Here is a 12594-nt window from a genome sequence, read left to right as displayed (position 1 = left end):
TCATTTTAATAAATAAAGCACATATTATTCCAGCTTGTCATAAAATGCATAAAGTAAGGTATTTCACTTGTTTCTTGCTGGGGCCACTTGTTGCAAATCTCTTTAGTCTGTTTCGTATAGGTTTATAAGACCCCATGTGTCTGCTGTGTGTCAGTCTTCATTCTTCTTTCAGGTAGCATGTTCTGTAGGGCATGTATGCTATGTTAGTGCTCCTGTCAGAGATTCATCACAATAATACTTGTAATGTAATTTTGAATAAGAGTTGACATTACGACATAATTATGGATGGAGTTATAGTTGATCTTATTTCTGCGTATGGCGCCCCCTAGAGTTCTTAGCTTTATTTGAGGAATATGTAGGGCAGTAGTGATCATTCCCATTATTACCATTGTGTAAGAAGAAATGCAGATGAAAAACACAAACTACTATATATACACGCGTGTGTGTGTATGTATGTGACCTTCTCACAAAATTAGAATATCAAAAAGTTAATTTAGTTCAATTCTTCAATACAAAAAGGGAATTTCATATATTATATAGAGTCAATAAAAAAAGAGTGATCTATTGCATGTGTTTATTTCTGTTAATGTTGATGATTATGGCTTACAGCCAATGAAACCCAAAAAGTGATTATCTCAGTATATGAGAATAATTATAGGGAACCTGTCACCCACAAAATCGAAGATGAGCTAAGCCCACCGGCATCAGGGGCTTATCTAAAGCATTCTGTAATGCTGTAGATAAGCCCCAGATGTATCCTGAAAGATGAGAAAAAGAGGTTAGATTATACTCACCCAGGGTGGTCCCGCTGCGGTCCGGGTCCGATGGGCGTCGCGGTCCTGTCCAGCGCCTCCCATCTTCTTACGATGATGTCTTCTTCTTGTATTCACGCTGCGGCTCCAATTCAGGCGTATTTTGTTTGCCCTGTTGAGGGCAGAGCAAAGTACTGCAGTGCGCAGGTGCCGGGGAAGGTCAGAGAGGCCCGGCGCCTGCGCACTGCAGTACTTTGCTCTGCCTTCAACATGGCAGACAAAGTACGCCAGAGCCGCAGCAAGAAGACAAGAAGAGGACGTAATCGAATGAAGATAGGAGGCGCTGGACCCGGATCGCGACACCCATCGGGCCGGACCGCAGCAGGACCGCCCCTGGGTGAGTATAATATAACCTCTCTTTTTCATCTTTCAGGATACATCGGGGGCTTATCTACAGTATTACAGAATGCTGTAAATAAGCCCCTGATGGCGGTGGGTTTAGCTCATCTTCGATATTGGGGGTAACAGGTTCCCTTTAAGGGAATGTTGTGAATTCCACTCTTGGGCTCCCTCCGGTGGTTGTAAGTGGCACTTTCGTGAGTTCTGCTCTTGGGCTCCCTCCGGTGGTTTTAAGTGGAATGGCTGCTCCTTGGATTTAGCAGTCAGCAGCTGCTTCCACTGATTGTCTATTCTGCTCGGCTATTTAGCCTGGCTCTTTCCTTAAGCTTGTGCCACTTGTCAATGGTTCCCTGTTGGATTCACATCTCTTTGGATTTCCCTGTTATCCTGACCAGTTCAGCAAAGCTAAGTCCTTGCTTGCTCTTTTCTGTCCACAGGTTGTGGACTTATCCGTTCTGTGCTTTCTATGTTTGTCCAGCTTGTCAGTATGAATTAATTCAGTTAAGCTGGAAGCTCTGGGAAGCAGATTTACCCTCCACACCTTTAGTCAGGTGTGGAGATTTTTGTAAACTCTGTGGATATTTTGTAGTGTTTTATACTGACCGCACAGTATTCCATCCTGTCCTATCTATTTAGCTAGACTGGCCTCCTGTGCTCATCCTGGTTTCATTCTGTGTATGTCTTTTCCCTCTCCACTCACAGTCATTACTTGTGGGGGGCTATCTATCCTTTGGGGATTTTCTCTGAGGTAAGATAGTTTTCCTGTTTCTATCTTTAGGGGTAGTTAGTTCTCAGGCTGTGACGAGGTGCCTAGGGAGTGTCAGGAGCATCCCACGGCTACTTCTAGTGTTGTGTTAAGCTTAGGGACTGCGGTCAGTACAGGTACCACTTCCTTCAGAGCTCGTCCCATGTTGCTCCTAAACCACCAGATCATAACAGGGAATTAGACAAATATATTTGACCATTAATGACCATTAATACAACATACAAGAGACAAATACCATCACACCATGACCAGACCACGTATTACCACCATAGTGAACGAATAATACCACATGCAAGGATCAAATACTGCCACACCATGACCAGACCATGTATTACCACCACATAGTGACTGAATACTACAATACTGATCATTAATTGAAAAAAACTAAAACGCACCACTAAGTGCCATTACACACAGGAGCTCTGTATTTACTGTCAGTGTGTTGGGTGTCGGGTTCCCGCCGCTGCACAGGGGGAATCTCGAACCATCTCCGCTGCGGTCTCCCATTCTCCTCCAGCCGCAGTGGAGCCTGTTCAACAGAGAAGTCGGTCCAAGCGTTTGGCTCAAGCTGATACTGTGCGGCTGGTTACTGCTGTCCTTCCAGGCTCAGCAATTGTAACCAGTACTGATCAGCGGCGGGCAGGCATCCCTGGGACTAAGTCCTGCTTTTCTTCTTCTGAGCATGGAGGTCGGGGGTCACATGCTCAGGCCCTGTAGCAGCTGGAGGGCAGGTTGGTGGCTCTCAGGCGCACAACCTCGGCTGTGGATGTTACCGCAGTAGCTGCTCAGGCTGCTAGCGTGGCTGCAGCTAGTTTGTCCACTGCCACCCATGTTCCGACCTTATCCCGCCTCCCACTGCCAGATAAGTACTCTCGCGATAGCAAGTCATGCAGGGGATTTGTGAACCAGTGTGTGATACATCTTGAGCTTCTGGCTGCACGTTTTCCCTCAGAGTGGGCTACAGTGGGATTCATTATATAATAAATAATAATCTTTATTATATCATATCTCTCATTATACTCACCCGGGGCGGTCCGGGTCCAATGGGCGTCGCGGTCTGGTCCGGGGCCTCCCATCTACTTATGATGACGTCCTCTTCTTGTATTCACGCTCTGGCGCAGGCGTACTTTCTGCCCTGTTGAGGGCAGAGCAAAGTACTGCAGTGCACAGGCGCCGGGCCTCTCTGATCTTCATGGCGCCTGCGCACTGCAATACTTTGCTCTGCCCTCAACAGGGCAGACAAAGTGCGCCGGAGCTGCAGCGTGAAGACAAGAAGAGTACGTCATCCTATGAAGATAGGAGGCCCCGGACCATGACGCCCATCTGATCGGACCGCCCCCTTAGGTGAGTAAAATCTAACCTCTTTTTCTCATCTTTCAGGATACATCGGGGGCTTATCTACAGCATTACAGAATGCTGTAGCTAAGCCCCTGATGCTGGTGGGCTTATCTATGTCTGTCCTGCTGCATATTGCTGTTTAACTTTATGTACATAATGAATAAAGAACATTGGGAGCTTAAATTCCCTGATACAAAATATATGGATGCAACCTCGAGTAGATCACAAGTCTTGTTTACCATAAAATACAAATGTTAATAAAGTCACATAGACAAGTTAAAGTGTAAAGCTATCCATATAGAAATTTCTGCCAGCTCAGAGCAGTCACTGATCGCTCCAGCCAGGGACACGCCTGCTTCCGCTGATGTCGTGTCAACACTGCAGCGTCTTCTCTTCCACTCTGCTCTGTAAATGGGGTGTCATTGCTGTTGACATGCTGATTGACAGTAGACTCCCTGCAACCTAACTACAGGGAGCAGGTTGTGAATCTACAGTGATGCCCCATCCACAGAGCAGTAGAGAAAGTACAGCCCTGTTGAGGAGAGGGGAAATAAAAAAGGGAAATTGTTGGCTAAGTCAGTAGAGATTGTCCTTGTGCAGAACAGGCAGGTAGTTAGCAACTCTACCTGTTATATGGCGCCATACTCAAAAGTCCTGGATAATCCCTTTAATGGCAAAGCTACTCAAAAATGGAGCCAAATTTGCTATTGCTACATCTATAAAATTCCTACCTATCAAAATATAAGGACCAGACTATAGTCTGAAGAAACACAGCTTCCAAAAGCTGGGTGTCAACTGACAGGAGTTGTATTGTAAACACACATACTGAAGTTGGAGGAGATGTATGTAACAGGAGAAGAAATAAATCTTCTCCTCGGGTGACAGAGCATTGAGGACTGCAGGGGGGGGGGTATTTATTCCCATGTCACACACTTTTCTTCGGCTCCTGGAGTTGCTTGCTTACGAAACAGCTCCTCTGTCAGTTGAGACCCATGTCTCATGAGCTGTATTTCTTAAGACTGCAGCCCGTAATTACACATGACTAAGACCGGCTGCTGTTTTGATTTAAGTGATGGGAGCTATTATATATTATTCTTGGAGAACCACTGAAATCTTTATAAAGTAATAAAATGTTACAGTAAGAATGCAAAGAAAACATTCAGAGCTGAATGATAGGAGGGTCACAGAGGGCCTGAATATGAAAGGTGAAATAAAAAGGTAAATGCTTATATGAAATAAGAAGTGCCCTAGAGTCCACACAATGCCGCCATTGCGGTATCATTAAAATATCTTCTCTACTGGGTTCATAAGAAATTTAAAGCTGAACCCTGTGGTTGTGCTGTATGTGACAATCATAGATGTCTTGGTTTAAATGTCAATAGTGTTAAGTTCAATTTGTGGCTGAAGAAATTAGGATTAGAGTAGATCACGTGTATCCCATAGAGTAGTTATAGGAATGGAATATTTATCTATTTTGCTCCCTATTATTTTATTAATTTCACAGCGCTTTAGTGACATTCACTGTCCCCACTGAGTCTCACAATCTAAATTTCCTGTCAGTATGTCTTTGGAGTGTGGGAGGAAACCAAAGTACCCGGAGGAAGCCCATGCAAACATGGGGATAACATGCAAACTCATGCAGATATTGTCCTTTGTGGGATTTGAACCCAGGACCCTAACGCTGCAAAGTAACAGTTCTAACCACTGATGGATATATTCCTTAGAGTGAAGGTGTACAGAGAAAATGGGGGGTTGGAGTAGTGGATGTTTCTCAGTGCGGTTCCAACATCATCGGTTGGCTATCCTACTCATAGATTCTCCGAAAAGCCTATTTTATGTAAATAGTGATTACATCTTGGAACGCAACTTTATTATAATGGCTCTGCAGTGTGCCTCTGTTAACCAGAACTTACGCATACAAGATGGCACGGTCACTTCCGGCTAGTCTGCGTTTCACTATTGGAACGCAGCGTGAGCACATCCTGTGTATTCGGTGTGGGATTGGTGACCAATGCCGGCACTATGGCGGACGTCTCCAGGTAGTTGGGCTACAGCACAACTCCTCGAGTCCTGATTGGACATGAGTATTGACAATGGGGGTTTGTGATTCTTGATGACGTTACACGCCGGGGGCGGACCATGCCTCCTGGAATTTATTTAAGGGGATTTATACTGTGGGATACCTAGGACTCACAATAAGGCAGTGACACACAGTCACACTTATTAATAGTTATCCAGCCACTGCTGTGTTATCCAATGCTGATGGACATTTGATTTCGGATTTAAGATCTAATACTCTCTGGCCTACTGGCTGTCCTGAACTCCCCTGATGAATGCCCATGACTGGGGAGGAAATGCGTAGGGAGATTTATGACCCTATTCTTTTGTTGGTGGGTGTCCATAGCAGGTCTCACTTGGGGCCTGTCCTTGCTAGGACAGGGGCACAACGGGTTTAGGGAAGCAACCCTGTATCCCCTACCCCACCCTGTCATCTGGACCTCCTTTGTTCCTGGTAGAATTGTTGAAAGGAACTTGTGGATATCCGTCTGCTTCTATTGGTGAGATCAAGCCAATTTTTATTTCTTGAGCACTGGTTTGCACGAGCACTTTATCCATGTGTTTTTTGTGTTATGTATGTCCATTTTAGGATTTTGATTAAAAGCTATATTTTAATTCACTGGGATACTCTCCAAGCTATATTGTACTCCTAATCCTGAGTGTTATAACAGTGCTGACTACTGCACACTGTAGCTTGCTGCCCCAAAAGTACTGGCACCCTCAGCGTACACGGCAGTGCAGTCGCGCACGGCAACAGGTCACGGACTGTCTTTATTTTTCCCGGCTGCGATTCGGAGGATCCGATTTACTTACCTGTTTTGTGAGTACGCGGACTTTAGTTTGAACTTTTCCTGGGTCACTGCCTCATCACTGCACAGCGTGGATACCTCTGCACTACACAGCCTATACTGACCTGCGCTAGCAGTGCCATCATCACATGAGGTGCAGGAAAGTCAGTGTTATTATTGCTGTAATGGCATCAGAGGTGGTTATAGGCTGGTTTGTTTTTTTTTATAGGGGGGAATATAGAAATTGAGAAGGGGTTTTTCCAGTAGTGGACTATCCTTTTAAGAACATATTCTAATTCTGTCAAAATCTACTAAGGGTATGAGAAACGTGGTGTTTTTTTTTTTTGCAGTGGTTATGGTTGTACATTTGATGGAGGCGGCTAGAAATTTGTGACTTTTTTAATGTACCATTCTCTATTTAATAAACATACCTCTAAAGCAGGGCGTACAACTTTTTTTGGTCCCAAGGGCCACATTGTCATATTTGTCATACTCCGTTTTATATGCAAATATTACCCAAAGATGAGGAAAATCTGCAGGTAAAAAACGCATGTAATCTGCACATGACTAAGTAAATATTTTTTTTACAAAGCCACATATTAGTATAACAAACAAAACAGCTTTATTTAACACATGACACATAAAAAAAGACAAAAAAACACGCAATGTCAAAAATGCGATTTTAAAAGCACATATAAAAAATCACTCAAAACTGTAATGACAAAATGCAAGTAATTTAATTTATTTTAATAGGTGCAGAAATACTACAGGAAATCTGCCACATCAAGAACTCACCAAATACTGTGTTAATGTAACATCAAGGTGTGTTCAGAGTTTTAGAATATAGGACTTTGAAATAGATTCTGCTCCTAAATCCACATCAATCAGTTTGTCAACTGATTTGAATAGGATCCTTTAGTTCACACAGTTGGTTTTTTTTTCATGTTATTTTGAACATTTGACAAAACAGAATTAGGAGGGAGTGACTCTCAAAGAGGATGTGCTATTTGTAGATGTGTGTCTATTTGTAGACAGAACAGGACACTCAAAAATGTGCTAAAAAGGGAGGCCTCCAGTGATATAGCGATCACCCAGCAAAGAGGGAGTATTTGTAGAGAACCGAAGAAATGGACAGATCTCAGGGGAAATAAGGAAAGAAATTATCAACAACCCTTGCAGAAGTCAGCCAAATAGGATCTTGGGGCAACTTGCAGAATGAAATCCAAATCGACCACTTTTACTTCACTCCTCAGTCAAAATGGCAGCCTCCACATTGTGTAGCACTGAAATACTAGTAAACCTCCGAGAAAGAAACACCCCATACAACCAATGGGTACTTATCAAAGTCCTGATTGTATCTGTCACATCAGTATATGCCTGCTATTGTCCTACTGGACTGTGGAAGACTAGCAAGTGAATCATTGCTGCAGGAATCTTACATTTCATTTGGAATATTGTTTAAAGACTTTGAATTTCTTTTGGAAATGTCAATCTATAAAACATGTCTGGAAAAATAGACTTGTTTTAGATTTATTCTTGAGCTAGTCTTTCAAATTATGGGTATTTCATTTATTTTAATAGTTTGACCTCACACCGGTGAAAGTGGTTCCTACAATTGTAAATGATTTGAGTGGAATTTTACCATCTTGGTACGGACTGATGGAAAAAAACTAACTGCTATGTGCACACGTTCAGGATTTCTTGCAGAAAATTCCTGAGAATTCCGGACTTTTTCTGCAAGAAATCCGCAAGAAAACCGCATGCATTTTTGCCGCGATTTTGCCGCGTTTTTGACGCGTTTTTTCCCGGACACTTCCCAATGCATTTTGGAGTGGGAAATCCGCAAAAAAAAACTGAAAATTAATGAACATGCTGCGTTTTTTGCCGCGATGCGTTTTTTTCGTGGAAAAAAAACGCATCATGTGCACAAAACATGCGGAATTCATTCTAAATGATGGGATGCTTATTGTATGCGTTTTTTTTGTGGTTTTATAGCGTTTTTATCAGGAAAAACCACGAAAAAACCGCAACGTGTGAACACAGCCTTCTGCATGCAGGACTATGTACAATTACTAAATATATTCAGTAGGTAAACAGAAGGGATTGAAGTCTTGAAGTCTGTTACCATGAGACACATGGGTCTGAGAGAGAGTTTTAAGACCAGTTTCACACATCTGAATTTAGAGGTTTATGCATGGACTGGCCCGGGTTTGCTGACCCAAAGTAAACGAGTTGTGGGCTGAAAAGAAAGGTGACAGCATGCCGTACCAAAAGTAAAGATCCATTTACACTTAACGATTATTGTGAAACAAGTGTTGTTATAGAGGGTCCTTTCACGATGTTCATGCAGTTTAAACAGGCACCTGATAAACAAGCAAAATATTCCATCATTGGGTGAAATTATCTTTTGATTTGCACAAAAGATCCTCGTTCTTGACCATGCATTGTCCTGTCTAGCAGGCTCTGCGCTGGTCGGCTGACAGCCGTTGCGTTCTGAACAATCTATTACATTTCAAAGGTGATCTATATAAATTAGCTATTGAACAACCGCCAACCAGCAAGCATGTTCCTGGTCGGCGTTCATTTATGCTGCACATCATTGTTGCTAAGTTTGTTTCTGTAATAGAAACCATAGCCAAGGAAATGGTCAAATATTAGACATGAAGACCCCGAATGATCAAGACTGGCGATTTTCTCGTTGGTCTTGAGGAGAGGGTGGAGGGAGTCAGACTCTCATAATTAATGATGAGGTGCAGGTCTCTTTGTTTAATCAGCAGCATCTGACAAGTAGCTTGCACCATGCAAGAATTCTCACTCCAATCAAGAATTAGATGAGCTGTGGCAACTCACACCCACCCTTCCTGCCCCAGCTTCACCCATTTTGGGGGAGCTGTAAGTAACTGGCGTGAAAATGGCAAACGTTGCAAAAATTTGGCACAAATCCAAGTAGCGAAAAAACATTTGCCGACGTTTCAAAGCTTTTATGCCAATTTTCCTCTTGAGACACTGCTTACAGATTAGCCTCTATTGCGAGAACAGACAGAATAACTTCCTAAGACTGCATTTGATTACGAGGTTTCTAAATTCTGTTTTCAGATGTGCCTGATGGGCGTCTTTTTTTTTCATAGAAGAAGACTTTGTTTCGAGAACATCTGCTTCCTGATAACTCTTGGTTTTTTTTAGTCATTGTTAGATTACTTTGTTCTGCTGGTCAGCAGTTTCTTTAAAGTTAAATGTAGAATTCATTAAGCACATAGAGGCCAGCCAAAGTACAGACATATAGTTTTCTATACGTGTAAGTGGATTACAGTCTGACTTAATAAAGCTATATTTCACTGCTCTATTACTTTTGTTCATACATGTCATATGGCTAGGTTTTGCTTTTAGGATACTTTATGCAAGGGAATGTTCCAAGTGTAATTACAAAAATATTTCAACCCTTCTATAGATTTAGTAAATTAAAAACTGGTTTGATTTCGTTAATGCCAAATCCAAGCAAAAGGCTTTTGTTTAAATCTCCATTCTCTTTAGTGTTGTAGTAACACCGATCGTATATATTAAGCAGCTAGCGCAGTCAGTTTTATTATTTGTACTATAAATGTAGAAATCAGTACATGAGGAATAGGGATGGATTCTCTACTTGTAGATGATATGAGGAATAGGGATGGATTCTCTACTTGTAGATGATGTACAGTATATGACACTGTTCTTTTTTTTTTCTGCCCCAATTTCATGCTTTCTTTTTTTCTTCAGGGGCTTAAGCGGAGTGAGCAGAGCAGCATGCTTGACCTGTTTCGACAAAGACTTCCAAATCCTCCTTCTGGGGCCGAAAACAACTCTGTGACTTTGCAAACTCCGACCCCAGAGCAAGAGTCCTCAAGAATAAGAAAACTGGAAAAACTCATCAAGAAACGACTGTAAAGCTGCTAGAGGAACCTGTGGACTTAACAGTGGCATGCTAGCTGTGTTAACAATCAGCTCCAGTCTAGCACTCGAACAGCCATCCTATTATACGGTCACATCCCCTTTAATTAATAATGCTAAGTGTCAGCTGCACAAGGTTTGAGCCAGCGAGGAAAACACTGGGGCTGGCTGAACCCTAGGAGGTTTTCTGTCTAGACAGAACATATCGAGATGAGCCAGTTCCTCAAGCATGTTAAAACACTGTTAGGTAGTATGTGGTTATGCAGAATTATTCTCCCTGATTTTTCGATTTGGTTTTGCCTGGGGCTTGTGCGCAGGAATATAGCATGGAGTCCAGTCTATTACAAAAGGCACTTCTATTCCTGCTGTGTTAACCACTAAAACACACAACGGGATAACAGGCTCTTATAAACTGTGACTGCTAAAGTGATACAACTCAATTTCCTATATATCGATATTACTAAATGGGTTTCCACAACCACCAATAAATACAAGATGTAAAAAAAAACTCTGTGCATCCAATGTAACTTTATTATAAAGACTCAGATGAATTGCTGGAAAATGTCTAGTTTTTTTTCTGAGTATCAATAAAATACCTCCGGGCTTACTGAGGAGCAGACTCCAAATGAAAGTAGATGTGGTATTCAGATAAGCGTGTTATGTCTCCCTTTTGCACTCCTTGCATGACTCCCAAACTATGGTGGGATCAGATAAAATACATTATCGTGTTTTCATTATCCTGTGCACTTTGCGGATTATTCTGGTAAAAACATGATCTATGTTTAGCAGTGCACTTAGCCTTGTCCTAGAAAAAACATGTTCAATTCTTGGACTGAAAAGACTTGTTACCTTTCTTTTCTTCTAGAAACCCAAAAGAGAAATGGACACTAAGAGCTAAAATATAACAATTTTATTGAAAAACCATATAGACAAAATACAGATATTCAGAGTAAAAACCAAGTAACAAGATGCAAAAAAAGAAGATAAAAGAGGCGACACTAGTGCCACACACGGAACAAGTGATATATTTATAGAGCAAAAAAATAGGTCAATTATACTGATACCATAAGTACAAATATCAAACAGCCCTCAATAAGATCAATATATATTGCGTAGTGCAAATAGTAGAGGTCAAGCTGATGTATTAAATGTATAAGTATATGAACATATGGCAACCGAAAGTAATTAACAAATGATATATGCTCACAGATAGCGTGCAGATGCAGGAAGATACACGGAATGCAATAAAAAATATATTTTTAAGTAAAGTGCCTAGTGCAGAATGATGTATACTAAGCAGTAACAAGTAATATCAGTGGAGAACTAAGTATAAGTTAAATGTGGCAAAGTATACAATATGGCACAGATTTGCCAAGACCGAAGGCATGGATGAGTCATCGAGGGAGAGTCCCATATAATTAAATAGAGCCTAAAGTCTGCCTGCGAAATGTTGAAAAAACAGTGCATACACAGAGTACCAACCTGCAGCCGTGTGCGGGAGAGGGAGCCCCGACGCGCGTTTCGCATATGTTGCTTAGTATACATCATTCTGCACTAGGCACTTTACTTAAAAATATATTTTTTATTGCATTCCGTGTATCTTCCTGCATCTGCACGCTATCTGTGAGCATATATCATTTGTTAATTACTTTCGGTTGCCATATGTTCATATACTTATACATTTAATACATCAGCTTGACCTCTACTATTTGCACTACGCAATATATATTGATCTTATTGAGGGCTGTTTGATATTTGTACTTATGGTATCAGTATAATTGACCTATTTTTTTGCTCTATAAATATATCACTTGTTCCGTGTGTGGCACTAGTGTCGCCTCTTTTATCTTCTTTTTTTGCATCTTGTTACTTGGTTTTTACTCTGAATATCTGTATTTTGTCTATATGGTTTTTCAATAAAATTGTTATATTTTAGCTCTTAGTGTCCATTTCTCTTTTGGGTTTCTATATTATATATTATGGCGGAGCTTTTTACCTCCGGTGCCCTTTTTGTAGGTTTATTATATATCTTTCTTTTCTTCTACCTAGAATACTGTCTATACGGGTTGGTAGACAACAAAAGTGTTCTGTCCACTACAGCTGTTCTGTTAAAGAACTGGGGTTGATCGTACCCTTAACATTATTCCTATATGCTCCCCTAGTGTGACTCTATCCAGTAATCCAGGCTACCAACTTCAATCTGTAAATGCCAGAGTTGGAGATGGAATCGTGAATGACGGCATGATACTCAAATCCTTTCAAGTGGTTTCCACTGCCAAAAAAGGCAAAGTCTGTAATAAAGTGGGGCCCCTACACACAGCAATTTGTCCTGAACCAGGAGTGGGGGGGGGACATGTTGCGAATACAGATCACTTACATTAAACTATGTGCAATTTTGCTAGACAGTACTCAGCACAAACATCTACATGTGTAGGAATCCTAAAGTGTAATAGTAAATTACCAATGTATTATTTATTTAGCCACCATATGCCAGAATTGAGGCATAAAGACCTTCTAAAATTGACTCCTTAGTCTAAACTGATTTGATTTTAAGAGTCTGTAATGTATT

At 41.4% G+C, this 12594-nt stretch overlaps 1 protein-coding gene across 1 annotated transcript in view; it reads left to right on the top strand.

The window, feature by feature from the left end:
* Window positions 1-10638, top strand: part of VPS53 (VPS53 subunit of GARP complex) — a 408370-nt gene extending 397732 nt beyond the window's left edge. Inside the window, exon 22 of the mRNA XM_069757361.1 lies at window positions 9855-10638. Within this exon, the coding sequence (XP_069613462.1) occupies window positions 9855-10022 (168 nt within the window). The 3' untranslated portion in view covers window positions 10023-10638. The remainder of the gene's footprint in view (window positions 1-9854) is intronic.
* The last annotated feature ends 1956 nt before the right edge of the window (window positions 10639-12594 follow it).

Source organism: Ranitomeya imitator, chromosome 3 (genome assembly GCF_032444005.1).
Source record: "Ranitomeya imitator isolate aRanImi1 chromosome 3, aRanImi1.pri, whole genome shotgun sequence".
NCBI lineage: Eukaryota > Metazoa > Chordata > Amphibia > Anura > Dendrobatidae > Ranitomeya > Ranitomeya imitator.
This window is presented reverse-complemented; position numbering and strand designations above follow the sequence as displayed.